Here is a 14713-nt window from a genome sequence, read left to right as displayed (position 1 = left end):
TTCACCAAAATCGAATCGAATCGTCCTCGTGAGACACCCAACCGGTCCACCAAGTTTCGTGCAAATCCGTCCACAACTTTTTGAGATACTCTGCTATGTAGCGTTTTTGGGCCTATCTCCCAATGGTGAAGAATCACTAAAAAAAATTCTAGTAACCGGATCCGTATTCGGATCTTCACCAAAATCTAATCATGATATTAAAAAAGTTATCGATGAGTTATGAATAAACTTGGTGGACGAGTTGTTAGGTGACAAGAACAAGCCGATAAGATTTTGGTGCAGGTCCGAATCCAGATCCGGCCTATCATTGGGATACAAAACATAAACTGTTCATGGTATGTGCTCTACCGAGTGGAGTTCCGGTTTTACTTTTTTTTTGTTATGACGTGCGGGTGCAATACCCAAGAGAGAATGCCGCTTCCTTCCTTTGGAATCATTGTAATTGTTTTAGCCGTTATTGTGCTTGGCGCAATGATGTTTATCAACATTTTGAGGATGAACAAATTGGCAGTTTGGCGATCTCTTGATCTCGTACTTTAACGATGTATTTTGGTGTATTTTTCATTCTTGTTAGTTCTGCAAAAGTGCGAGAATAACAGGTTTGGCTCCTATATGCTTATGGCGTCACTATCGTAGTTTTTTTAAGCATACGGTATCGTTTTGTACACATTTGAATGGGCGGCCATTTTTTCCCCGTGCCATCCCTACATATGGAGTATGACCGTACTCCAGTATATATATATAATATATATATATATATATATATATATATATATATATATATATATATATATATATATATATATATACATACACACACACTGCATATATAGACAGTGTGTGTGTGTGTGTGTGTGTGTGTGTGTGTGTGTGTGTGTGTGTGTGTGTGTGTGTGTGTGTGTGTGTGTGTGTGTGTGTGTGTGTGTGCGGGCGCGCCGGGAGTGGACGACATTTTTCGACAGAAACATCCATCATCAGGAGGAGCGAAAATTATGCAGAGGTACGGTTTCCCCCTTCCTTGGCCAACTATTCACTCTGGAATATTTACCTCCACAATGTAAATGGATTGCATGTTTAGGTTGATGATGTAAAAATGGATTGCACGTTTTATTTTCATATTTTAAGGAGGTGTAACGCCTCCTGCTGCCATTGCATTAATTCTCTGTTATTTTGACCCCTTTCCCATTTTATACACCTTGTACGCTCCAGCAGTCCCATCTCATTGTACGTAATAAATAGATGGCTCCATAGACTTTTCATTTTAAGGGTTTGAATGAACAAGTGTTCTAATATGGAACAGTGTAGTGGGGTGAAAACGATGACGCATTTCAAAAATTTCCAGAGCAACCCCTGTGTGTGTGTGTGATGGCTGAGGATGACAGATATATTTGGCACGTGGTGTCACATATTTGCCCCCCACTTCGCCTCCCTCCCCCTCAATCCCAAGTGCTGTGTCCATGCTCTGTAACAGTTAAAAACCCATCAATGGAGGAAAGTTTTGCTCCGCTTTCGCATTGTTTTAAAAGATGTCATGTCACAACAAAAGGAATATTCTCTCTGATGACACAAACAAAATCTGAATTTTGTTTTGTGATGAAGTATATCAGGATATGAGTTATAAACTGAAGGATGCATGATCTATTTTTTGATCCACACAAATTGAGAAATGTACACCCCTCTCTCCATCCCGCTTCGTGCTGTCCATCCTAACTCTAACCTCCTCCCTCGAGGACCAGGTCTGCATGAGTCTGAAGAATCTTCTGCACTGCATACATAATATGTAGATGGCCCCTCATCATATGTCTGGCTCACATGGACATCGTGTTGAGCAGTGACATTTTGTACCTCCTCGAATGGACTGTACCCCTCGATGCCCTTGGCTCCCACGAAAGCCCAGCTGTCCTTCTCGGCGAGTGATGTGACGTGCACACTACCCAGGTCTTTGAGCATGCTTCGTGCTTTTGTATTGAGCCTGCAACACATGGCAAAGGGATGTTAGAGGCTGCTTGAAGAACAATGAAGAACAATGGAATTAGCTGGAATTCCTGAGAGCTGCAGCTCATAAATTTTTATTTTTATTTTTTTTGTATACAGAGTCGAGGCTTGTGAAAGAGCTAACATTTATCAAACAAACAAATCAAACAAACAAGTAAACAAAGTATATAAAAATGGGAGCGGTCGACAAGATGGGGAGAGAAGGGGAGGAAGCACACAAACACAACATTTGAGGGCAGGGATATCGGGAGATGTGTGGGAGGGAGAGGGCCTGGGGGGAGGCAGGATAGGTATAAAACGCAAGGACACCAAGGACTTCCAGGAAAGAAGACAAAAGTCACCTGAAAAAAGTGGATTTGGGGTGAAATTAGCAGGGGTAGAAAAGATCAAGGTTTTGGATTGGGGAAGATAAGAGATGGTGGTGAACAGCCGTTTTAAAGACCTGGAGGGAGGAGTGGGATTGAAGAGAGTGAGGGAGTTTGTTCCAGAGGCGGGAGAAAAGAGGAATGAAGGAGTGAAGGTGAGCAGAGAGTCTTGATTTTGGCAGTTTAACCATAAGAGGGTTGCAGGCAGATCTTGTGCGACCTGCAGGAATATTTGGGGGATAGAGCCCAGAGAGAGCTGGGGGAGCAAGGCCGGAGAGGAGTCGGTAGAAGCTGGAAAGACCACCAACCTGCCTACGGTGAGTAAGTGAAAGGCCCTCGGAGATAGCGTCATCGCGGGAGATTCCAATGATTCTGAACGCTTTGGTTTCAACAGCGTGAAGACGAGCTAGGTGTGAGGCAGGAGCACCAGCCCAGAGGGGAGAGCAGTATTCCATTGAGCTGCGGGTGAAAGCCTTGTATGTGGTGAGGAGCTCAGGTGTACCAAGGAAGGACTTCGCACGACGGAGGATGCCCAGTCGGCGACTGACTTTGGAGGCCAGCTTGGAAATGTGGTTTTCCCAGGAAAGATCATGGCAGATAGTGAGACCCAAAAGCTTGAGTGACAGAACTTATTGGAGAGGATTATTCAGAAAGTAGATGGGAGGGTTGTCCAGTCGGTCTTTTCAGAGAGACATCGTAAGAGTGTGAGATTTGTCAGGATTGAAAGACATATTCCACTTGTTTGCCCAGTCTGATTTTGTCCAGGTCTGCAGAGAGTGAGGAGGCTGCAGACTGCCGATCTGAGGGATGAGGAATGGAGCGGCAGAGAGTGGAGTCATCATCAAAGAGATAGAGAGGATTTTCTAGAGAGTCGGAGAGATCATTGATGAAGAACAGAAAAAGCACAGGACCCAGAACACTGCCTTGGGGAACTCCAGTCTGAACAGGAAGAGGAGATGAGAGAAACCCATTCAGGGCCACACGTTGACTACGACGAGAGAGGAAGTCCACCAGCCATGTGTGGAGATTTCCATGGATACCAAGGGAGGAGAGTTTGGTGAGCAGAGCGGGGTGCCAGACCGCATCGAAGGCGCCTGATATGTCGAGGGAGACAGCTCTAATTTCCTATTTGGCATTGAGGACCTCCATCCATTGTTGAGACAGCAAGAGCAGCATGTCCAGAGTAGAGTGATCTGGTCTGAAACCAAATTGATGATCAGAGATCAAGCCATTGGAGAAGAGGAAAGATTTCATATTCGAAGCAATGATGGATTCCATGACTTTGCTGATAATTGGGAGGAGGCTGATTGGTCTGTAGTTGCTAGGATCTGTTTTTGCACCTTTTTTGTGCAAAGCGGTGATGTTGGCTGATTTCCAAGCAGATGGCAGTTGACCTTGAGCAAAAGAGAGGGTGAAGAGAACAGAGAGAGGGAGTGAAAGAGCGGAAGAACAGGATTTTAGGACCCGTGGGCTGATGCCGTCAGGTCCAGTTGCAGAATCAGAGTCGAGGGTTGACAGAAACTTTTACACCTTGTCAGAAGGAAAGGACACAGAGTCCAGGAGCAGCTGGGTATGACTGGGTACGTTGGGTACAGAGAGGGATGGTTTTGGGACACAAGATTTAGAGGCAAACACAGAGTTGAGGCATTCAGCTTTTTCACGTGCGGAGTCAGCTGTGTAGCCATTTGAGGTAAGGGAGGGGATGGAGGGGGAACAAACACCAGAAACAGATTTGACCAGACGCCACCAGGATTTGGAAGAGGGAGACAGATAAGAGAGTTCGGTCTTGAGAACGGAGAGATATTGTTTCCTGGCTCTCCTGAGGGTGGACACACACTTGTTTCGGGCTTTGTGAAAGGAAATGAGATTTCCTTCCGTTGGATTTGCTTTCCAGGAGACAAAGGCAAGTTGTTTCTGGGCATCAGCCTCACCACAAGATTCCGTGTACCATGGACGGGAGGAAGGGTATGACAACTGAAGACGAGATGGGATAAATCTGTGCATGAGAGAGAGCAATTTACTCTGGAAGAATTCGCAGGATGAGTTGATGTCAGAGGTGGTAGAGATGGGAGACCAGTCCAGATGATTGATGGCTGCTTGAAGACCGTGCCAGTTGGCCTGAGTGAAATGCCAGACTCGTTGATGCTGAGGAGGCTCCCTGAGAATGGTCAGAGAGATGTCCACTTTAACAAGCACATGATCAGATGAGCCGATTGGAGCAGAAGAAGAGCAGCAGACATTTTCAGGGAAGTTAGTCATAACCAAGTCCAGAAGAGAAGATGCTCCGTTGACTGAGATCTGGGTCGGGAAATTGACAGATTGTGTCAGTCCCAGTGAGTCGCAGAAGTCCTTTGCTGAGGAGCCATGGCTGGTGAGAGAGGTACCCACACCCAGCCAACTGGCATGGTGACAATTGAAATCACCACATATGAGGAAGAGAGAGTTAGGATGAGAAGTTGGTCCATATTATCAGACAGCGAGATGTATATGGAGTCATCACTGTTTGGTGGACGGTACAACACACATATGAACAAGAGGTGGAAGTGAAGGGGAAGCCGTAGCCAGAGGTATTCCTGGGGGTGAGGTGGAGAGAGTGCAGTGCAGGGCGAGTGAGGAAGAGAGTTTTTGATAAAGATAGCAACCCCACCTCCAGGACGAGGCTCTGGTCTATCATACCGGAGGAGGGAGTAGCCCGGGAGAGATTCTAAGGAATCAGAGACATCGTGAAGGAGGAAAGTTTCTGTTAAGCAGATCACGTCTGGTTTGACAGAAGCAACCTGTATGGAGAGATCAGTTGAGTATGAACGAAGGCCCCGGATGTTTGAGGTCCATGCCGTTAATGAAGAGGAAGGGGGAGCATCGGATACAGAACAGGGGGGAGGAGGGGTAGGGTAAGATGTGGAAGAGGTGGAAGAGGTAGGGAGAGCTGTTGAAGGTGTGTCAGTGATTTCAGAATAGCTCGGAGAAAGGGAAGGATGGGGCGGACAATGAGACCTTGAACCAGAAAACCTATTTGGTATTGTCATCTGAGCCATCTGAAACCTGAGTACATATCTCATGATACACTTTATTATTTGTCCATTGTCTATTCATGTCCTTGAGATTCTCTTTTAAAACGAGAACGGCACTCAGTAGAGAGCATACCTCTGCCAGGTGAACAGTATACATTTTGTATCTCAGATTAGACCAGAAAATCACAATACAGAATCACCTTTAATCAAAATCAATCACAGGAATCACCATAGGTCCAGCTGTGTATCGTTTTTGGCCCGATCTCCCAATGGTGAAGAATCCCTTAAAAATTCTAGTAGCCGGATCCGAATCGGATCTTCACCAAAATCGAATAATTTCGTCCTTGTCACAAACGCTACAGTGCATTCAGAAAGTATTCAGACCCCTTCACTTTTTCACATTTTGTTATGTTGCATCCTTTTGCTGAAACCGTTTAAATACATTTTTTCCCTCATCAATCTGCACTCAATACCCCAAAATGACAAAGAGAAAACAGGATTTTAGAAAGTTTTGCAAATTTATTAAAAATAAAAAACTGAAACATCACATTTACATAAGTATTCATACCCTTTGCTATGACACTTGAAATTTAGCAGAGGTGCCTCCCATTTCTCTTGATCATCTTTGAGATGTTTCTACACCTTGATTGGAGTCCACCTGTGGTAAATTCAATTGATTGGACATGATTTGGAAAGGCACACACCTGTCTATATAAGGTCTCACAGCTGACAATGCATATCAGAGCAAAAACCAAGCCATGAGGTCCAAGGAACTGCCTGCAGAGCTCAGAGACAGGATTGTGACGAGGCACAGATTTGGGGAAGCCTACAAAAAATCTCTGCTACAATGAAGGTTCCCAAGAGCACAGTGGCCTCCATGATTCTTAAATGGAAGAAGTTTGGAACAACCAGGACTCTTCCTAGAGCTGGCCGCCCGGCCAAACTGACCAATCGGGGGAGAAGGGCCTTGGTAAGAGAGGTGACCAAGAACCCGATGGTCACTCTGGCTGAGCTCCAGAGATCCTGTGTGGAGATGGGAGAAACTTCCAGAAGGACAACCATCACTGCAACACTCCACCGATCTGGGCTCTATGGCAGAGTGGCCAGACGGAAGCCTCTCTTCAGTGAAAGACACATGAAAGCCCGCTTGGAGTTTGCAAAAAAGCACCGAAAGGACTCTCAGACTGTGAGAAACAAGATTCTGTGGGCTTTCATGTGTCTTTCACTGAGGAGAGGCTTCTGTTTGGCCAATTATTTTTGAGATCGGCATAGGCCAAAAGGTCAACATAGGCCAAAGGTCAACCACCTTTTTCGAATTTCTAAAATCCTCAATTTTCATCCGATTGACTTGAAATTTGAATAGGATTTACATATCGGCTTACTGAATTCAACCACGATCTATTTTTGAGATCAGCATAGGCCAAAAGGTCAACATAAGCCAAAGGTCAACCACTTTTTTTTGAATTTCTAAAATCCTCAATTTTCATCCAATTGACTTGAAATTTGAAGAAGGTTTACATATCAGCTAACTGAATTAAACCACCAACTATTTTTGAGATCAGCATAGGCCAAAAGGTCAACAAAAATTTCAATTTCCTAAAATCCTCAATTTTAATCCGATTGACTTGAAATTTGAATATACATATCGGCTAACTGAATTCAACCACCAACTTTTTTGGAGATCAGCTTAGGCCAAAAGGTCAACATAGGCCAAAGACCAACCAACTTTTTCAAATTTCTAAAATCCTCAATTTTCATCCAATTGACTTGAAATTTGAAGAGGATTTTCATATCAGCTAACTGAATTCAACCAACAATTATTTTTGAGATCAGCATAGGCCAAAAGGTCAAAATAGGCCAAAGGTCAACGACTTTTTTTCTAATTTCTAAAATCCTCAATTTTAAACCGATTGACTTTAAATTTGAATAGGATTTACATATCAGCTAACTGAATTCAACCACCAACTATTTTTGAGATCCGCGTAGGCGAAAAGGTCAACATAGGCCAAAAGGTCAACAACCTTTTCAAATTTCTAAAATCCTTACCATGCGTTGTAAGCAAGGCAGTGTTACCATGCGTTGTAAGCAAGGCAGTGTTACCATGCGTTGTAAGCAAGGCAGTGTCACCATGCGTTGTAAGCAAGGCAGTGTGTTACCTTGTGTTGTAAGCAAGGCAGTGTTTTTACTTGTATTGTAGGCAAGGCAGTGTTACCATGCGTTGTAAGCAAGGCAGTGTGTTACCTTGTGTTGTAAGCAAGGCAGTGTTTTTACCTTGTATTGTAGGCAAGGCAGTGTTACCATGCGTTGTAAGCAAGGCAGTGTGTTACCTTGTGTTGTAAGCAAGGCAGTGTTTTTACCTTGTATTGTCGGTAAGGCAGTGTGTTACCTTGTGTTGTAAGCAAGGCAGTGTTTTTACCTTGTGTTGTAAGCAAGGCAGTGTTTTTACCTTGTATTGTCGGTAAGGCAGTGTGTTACCTTGTGTTGTAAGCAAGGCAGTGTTTTTACCTTGTGTTGTAGGCAAGGCAGTGTATTACCTTGTGTTGTAAGCAAGGCAGTGTGTTACCTTGTGGCTGCATCATCAAATGTCGCAATCAAAACAATCGTTCCATCAGGGGTTGCATGCATAAAACGGATGAGTTCATAAACATCTGCAGATGACACACAAATCAGAGTACAATGTCTGTTCAAACACATGGTTGGTGAGTGCTGACGAATAAGGTGTACATACATTGCCTTCAGAAAGTATTCACACCACTTCACATTTTACAGTGTAGCCCATAGGGCAATGCCGTCTGAAACAGCGATTGTCTGTTTGTCCAGTGTATGTATGTATGTATGTATGTATGTCCCTCCCAACCATCCACCAATCAGAGCTGAGAATCTGGTCACATGACAGGGGCACAGCAATTAGTAACCATTACAGTTGCATATTTTACTAAAATGAAATATAATAACCTGTGGAATGTTTTGGGTCCCAACAGGTGTCGTAAGGTCGGTAGGAGGTTTCAGAAATTCCTCAATAAAATTATGATTTTGAAATGTGATCGACATGGACCTTGCTCCCAAATCCGGATGTGAACAGATGATGATAGTTTGCTGGTTTGATAATATCTCAATACAAACGTGATTTCACATTATATTTTGATATATGAATACTATGGTATTAATTTGTCATTGGAATGATGAATGATGCTGTTTGGAATGAAAATAAAGAGATATTGAGTTTAAACCAGAATGAGGAAATGACGTAAGGGTTTCCATCCGTGACATTCGCAGATTCCCCATTTGCAGTTTCACCATTGACTGGATTTAGCAACATTCACTGTGGGGACGTTTTTTGTCCAAGTTCCTTCACGGACCTGCTGTCAATGCCCGACGTTCGACTGAAGGTGGCACAGGAATGTGGAATTTATTAAAAATAAAAATTAATACTTACATTATTTGCTAAATGGTACCCCGACCCAGGTCATACTATCCTCTTCAACTAAAGCATCAAACAAGCCCGGCTACGACGTTGTGAGACTATCGATCTTGTTTCACATTTTGTTATTAAAGGCTGAATTTAAAATGGATTGAATTAACATTTTTTTGTCAATGATCTACACATAATACCCCATAATGTCAAAGTGGAATTTTGTTTTTAGAAATTCTTACAAATTAATTAAAATGAAAAACTGAAATGTAATCTTCAATTGGTGGATGTTAAAGATCTTCAATTGGTGGATGTTAAATATCTTCAATTGGTGGATGTTAAAGATCTTCAATTGGTGGATGTTAAATATCTTCAGTTGGTGGATGATAAACATCTTCAGTTGGTGGATGATAAACATCTTCAGTTGGTGGATGTTAAAGATCTTCAATTGGTGGATGTTAAAGATCTTCAATTGGTGGATGTTAAAGATCTTCAGTTGGTGGATGTTAAAGATCTTCAATTGGTGGATGTTAAAGATCTTCAGTTGGTGGATGTTAAAGATCTTCAGTTGGTGGATGTTGAAGATCTTCAATTGGTGGATGTTAAAGATCTTCAATTGGTGGATGTTAAAGATCTTCAATTGGTGGATGATAAAGATCTTCAATTGGTGGATGTTAAAGATCTTCAGTTGGTGGATGTTAAATATCTTCAATTGGTGGATGTTAAATATCTTCAATTGGTGGATGTTAAAGATCTTCAATTGGTGGATGTTAAAGATCTTCAATTGGTGGATGTTAAAGATCTTCAATTGGTGGATGTTAAAGATCTTCAATTGGTGGATGTTAAAGATCTTCAATTGGTGGATGATAAAGATCTTCAATTGGTGGATGTTAAAGATCTTCAGTTGGTGGATGTTAAATATCTTCAATTGGTGGATGTTAAAGATCTTCAATTGGTGGATGTTAAAGATCTTCAATTGGTGGATGTTAAAGATCTTCAATTGGTGGATGTTAAAGATCTTCAATTGGTGGATGTTAAAGATCTTCAGTTGGTGGATGTTAAAGATCTTCAATTGGTGGATGTTAAATATCTTCAATTGGTGGATGTTAAAGATCTTCAATTGGTGGATGTTAAAGATCTTCAATTGGTGGATGTTAAAGATCTTCAATTGGTGGATGTTAAAGATCTTCAATTGGTGGATGTTAAAGATCTTCAATTGGTGGATGATAAAGATCTTCAATTGGTGGATGTTAAAGATCTTCAGTTGGTGGATGTTAAATATCTTCAATTGGTGGATGTTAAAGATCTTCAATTGGTGGATGTTAAAGATCTTCAATTGGTGGATGTTAAAGATCTTCAATTGGTGGATGTTAAAGATCTTCAATTGGTGGATGTTAAAGATCTTCAGTTGGTGGATGTTAAGGATCTTCAATTGGTGGATGTTAAAGATCTTCAGTTGGTGGATGTTAAAGATCTTCAATTGGTGGATGTTAAAGATCTTCAATTGGTGGATGTTAAAGATCTTCAGTTGGTGGATGTTAAAGATCTTCAGTTGGTGGATGTTGAAGATCTTCAATTGGTGGATGTTAAAGATCTTCAGTTGGTGGATGATAAAGATCTTCAATTGGTGGATGTTAAAGATCTTCAGTTGGTGGATGTTAAAGATCTTCAGTTGGTGGATGTTAAAGATCTTCAATTGGTGGATGTTAAAGATCTTCAATTGGTGGATGTTAAAGATCTTCAATTGGTGGATGTTAAAGATCTTCAATTGGTGGATGTTAAAGATCTTCAATTGGTGGATGTGTTAAAGATCTTCAATTGGTGGATGTGTTAAAGATCTTCAGTTGGTGGATGTTAAGGATCTTCAGTTGGTGGATGTTAAAGATCTTCAGTTGGTGGATGTTAAAGATCTTCAATTGGTGGATGTTAAAGATCTTCAATTGGTGGATGTTAAAGATCTTCAGTTGGTGGATGTTAAAGATCTTCAATTGGTGGATGTTAAAGATCTTCAGTTGGTGGATGTTGAAGATCTTCAATTGGTGGATGTTAAAGATCTTCAGTTGGTGGATGATAAAGATCTTCAATTGGTGGATGTTAAAGATCTTCAGTTGGTGGATGTTAAAGATCTTCAGTTGGTGGATGTTAAAGATCTTCAATTGGTGGATGTTAAAGATCTTCAATTGGTGGATGTTAAAGATCTTCAATTGGTGGATGTTAAAGATCTTCAATTGGTGGATGTTAAAGATCTTCAATTGGTGGATGTGTTAAAGATCTTCAATTGGTGGATGTGTTAAAGATCTTCAATTGGTGGATGTTAAAGATCTTCAGTTGGTGGATGTTAAAGATCTTCAGTTGGTGGATGTTAAAGATCTTCAATAGATGGATGTTAAAGATCTTCAATTGGTGGATGTTAAAGATCTTCAGTTGGTGGATGTTAAAGATCTTCAATTGGTGGATGTTAAAGATCTTCAGTTGGTGGATGTTAAAGATCTTCAGTTGGTGGATGATAAACATCTTCAGTTGGTGGATGTTAAAGATCTTCAGTTGGTGGATGATAAACATCTTCAGTTGGTGGATGATAAACATCTTCAGTTGGTGGATGTTAAAGATCTTCAATTGGTGGATGTTAAAGATCTTCAATTGGTGGATGTTAAAGATCTTCAGTTGGTGGATGTTAAAGATCTTCAATTGGTGGATGTTAAAGATCTTCAGTTGGTGGATGTTAAAGATCTTCAGTTGGTGGATGTTGAAGATCTTCAATTGGTGGATGTTAAAGATCTTCAGTTGGTGGATGATAAAGATCTTCAATTGGTGGATGTTAAAGATCTTCAGTTGGTGGATGTTAAAGATCTTCAGTTGGTGGATGTTAAAGATCTTCAATTGGTGGATGTTAAAGATCTTCAATTGGTGGATGTTAAAGATCTTCAATTGGTGGATGTTAAAGATCTTCAATTGGTGGATGTTAAAGATCTTCAATTGGTGGATGTGTTAAAGATCTTCAATTGGTGGATGTGTTAAAGATCTTCAATTGGTGGATGTTAAAGATCTTCAGTTGGTGGATGTTAAAGATCTTCAGTTGGTGGATGTTAAAGATCTTCAATAGATGGATGTTAAAGATCTTCAATTGGTGGATGTTAAAGATCTTCAGTTGGTGGATGTTAAAGATCTTCAATTGGTGGATGTTAAAGATCTTCAGTTGGTGGATGTTAAAGATCTTCAGTTGGTGGATGATAAACATCTTCAGTTGGTGGATGTTAAAGATCTTCAGTTGGTGGATGATAAACATCTTCAGTTGGTGGATGATAAACATCTTCAGTTGGTGGATGATAAACATCTTCAGTTGGTGGATGTTAAAGATCTTCAGTTGGTGGATATTAAACATCTTCAGTTGGTGGATGTTAAACATCTTCAGTTGGTGGACCAACAATAGGCGACCTCTCACCGCACGATGGCCAATTTCCAAGTTTCTGCCATACCCTACTGTACATTTGGCACTGTATCAGGGCCACAGCCTCACCCTCAACAACAGATGCTACTGTAGCGGTTCCCGCTGAATGTACACAATCGCCTTGCACCTGCCAGGACGCGGCCAGGGCGCGATCGCCATGCCGGGCTCGTCCGGACGGGCCCAGACGCACCTCTCCTGGGCATGCCCGGACTCGCTGTTCCCGGGCACACCCGAACCTCCCGGGCACGCCTGGTCTCGTCTTTCCCGGGCATGCCCGCTCTCGCCTTTCCAGGGCTCGCCCAGAGCGCCCGGGCACGCCCAGCCTCGACTTGCCAGGCCGCATCCAGGACGCCCGGGCATGTCCAGACTCGCCTTTCCAGGGCTCGCCCAGAGCGTCCGGGCATGCCCGCTCTCGCCTTTCCAGGGCTCGCCCAGAGCGCTCGGGCATGCCCAGCCTCGACTTGCCAGGCCGCGTCCAGGACGCCCGGGCATGTCCAGACTCGCCTTTCCAGGACTCGCCCTTGACAACCGGGCATGCCCGGTCTCAGTTTTCCCAGGCAAACGCCCCGGCATAAATGTGTATATATATTGCTGCCCGATAAACGGGCTTGTCAGAATACCTGAGCTGTTTTGTTTCAATAAAGCAACTCGGACGAATTCCGTCTTTGGTCGCTTCAATTCTTTTGACTCGCGTTCGAGCGCAGCTCCTTCACTGGTGACCTACCGACATGGACACGGCAGTGACTCTTAAACTGCCTACCTTCTGGGAGGCTCACGCGGCTGTTTGGTTCGCCCGGGCGGACTCCCAGTTTGCCCTGCGAGGCATCACCGCGGACGACACCCGCTTCCACCACGTCGTGGCAGCACTCGGTTCCGCCACCGCGGCCCGCGCCCTGAGCCTCCTCGAGCACCCGCCGGCTGCTGACAAGTATGACGCGCTGAAGACGCTCCTCCTCGACGCTTTCGCCCTCTCACCGGCGGCACGCGCACGGCGCCTGCTCGACCTGCCCGAGCTCGGCGACACGCGCCCGTCCGAGCGCATGGACTATATGCTCTCGTTGCTCGGTGAGCACTCTCCGGATTTTCTGTTCCGCGAGCTGTTCCTTCGCCAGCTGCCCCAACCGGTACGCCTCGCCCTGGCTGGCACGTCGATCACCGAACCCCGCGCCCTCGCCAGGGAAGCCGATAAGATCTCCTCGGCGGGCCAACACATCGGCGCAGCTACCTGGAGCCTGCCGCCGTCCGAGGCGACGCCCATGACGCCCGAGCGATCTGCGCGGTTGGAGGCCGAACTGCCGGTGCAACTGGCGGCTGCCACGCCGCGCCGACCGCTTCCGACACGACGGCCGGGGCCTCCACCTGACCAGGCGTGGTGTTATTACCACGCCAGGTTCGGACACAAGGCTCGGACGTGCCGACCCCCGTGCACTTTCGGCAAGTCGGGAAACGGCAGGGCCGGCGTTCATTCCCAGCCATGAGCGCCGGCCACTCGGGCAACTTGCTTTTTATTCGGGACAAAGCGTCCGGGCGGCGTTTCCTTTGTGACACCAGCGCCCAACTGAGCGTCATACCCGCCTCTGAGCAGGACAGGCGGGACGCCGTTTGCGGCCCCTCTTTGGTCGCTGCTAATGGCTCGGCCATACGCACTTTCGGCCCGCGCGACGTCACCCTCTGCTTCGGCAGCCAGCGCTTTCAGTGGACCTTTGTGACCGCCTGCGTCCCCATGGCTTTGCTGGGCGCCGACTTCCTCTGCACGCACGGGCTGCTGGTCGACGTCAAACGACGTCGCCTTGTCAACGCCGAGACCTTCAGCTCCCTGGCGTGCACGATGAGCAGCTCCGCGCCGACCGAACTGGCGTGCGCCCTCCCGACGGCGAACGAGTTCGCTCGCCTGCTCGCGGAATTCCCGGCCCTCACGCGGCCGACGTTTTCGGCCGTCGCAGTGCGGCATGGGATCGAGCACCACATACCCACTACGGGCCCGCCGGTCTACGCCAGGGCCCGCCGCCTCGACCCGGCCAAGCTCGCCGTGGCAAAGGCCGAGTTCGACGCGTTGGAGCACCTCGGCATTGTGCGGCGCTCCAATAGCGCGTGGGCCTCACCACTGCACATCGTGCCAAAGCCGGGGGGCGGATGGCGCCCGTGTGGCGACTACCACCGCCTCAACGACGCTACCACCCCCGACAGGTACCCGATCCCGCACATCCAGGACTTTTCCGCCCGTTTGGCGGGACGGGTCATATTTTCCAAAATTGACCTGATACGGGGATACCACCAGGTACCTGTCCGGGCGGCCGACGTCCCGAAGATGGCCGTCATCACGCCGTTCGGCCTGTTCGAATTTTTGAGGATGCCGTTTGGCCTCAAGAACGCGGCCCAGGCATTCCAGCGCTTAATGGACGGCGTGCTGCGTGACCTGCCATTTCTTTTCGTCTATCTGGACAACATCCTCATCGCCAGCACGTCCCGCGCCGAGCACCTC

At 45.3% G+C, this 14713-nt stretch overlaps 1 protein-coding gene across 2 annotated transcripts in view; it reads right to left on the bottom strand.

Moving 5' to 3' along the window:
* The window catches only part of LOC137437438 (protein FAM3D-like), a 131673-nt gene that overhangs the window by 704 nt on the left and 116256 nt on the right, over nucleotides 1-14713 (bottom strand). For both annotated transcript variants that reach the window (XM_068131757.2, XM_068131756.2), the window contains 2 exons: nucleotides 7935-8019; nucleotides 1846-1972 (listed from right to left, as the gene is read on the bottom strand). In XM_068131757.2, coding sequence (XP_067987858.1) covers nucleotides 1846-1972; nucleotides 7935-8019 — 212 coding nt within the window. The remainder of the gene's footprint in view (nucleotides 1-1845; nucleotides 1973-7934; nucleotides 8020-14713) is intronic.

This window comes from Myxine glutinosa, chromosome 12 (assembly GCF_964187855.1).
Source record: "Myxine glutinosa chromosome 12, kmMyxGlut1.1, whole genome shotgun sequence".
Lineage (NCBI taxonomy): Eukaryota > Metazoa > Chordata > Myxini > Myxiniformes > Myxinidae > Myxine > Myxine glutinosa.
Note: the sequence above shows the minus strand (reverse complement) of the source record. Positions and strands in the feature narration are given on the sequence as shown.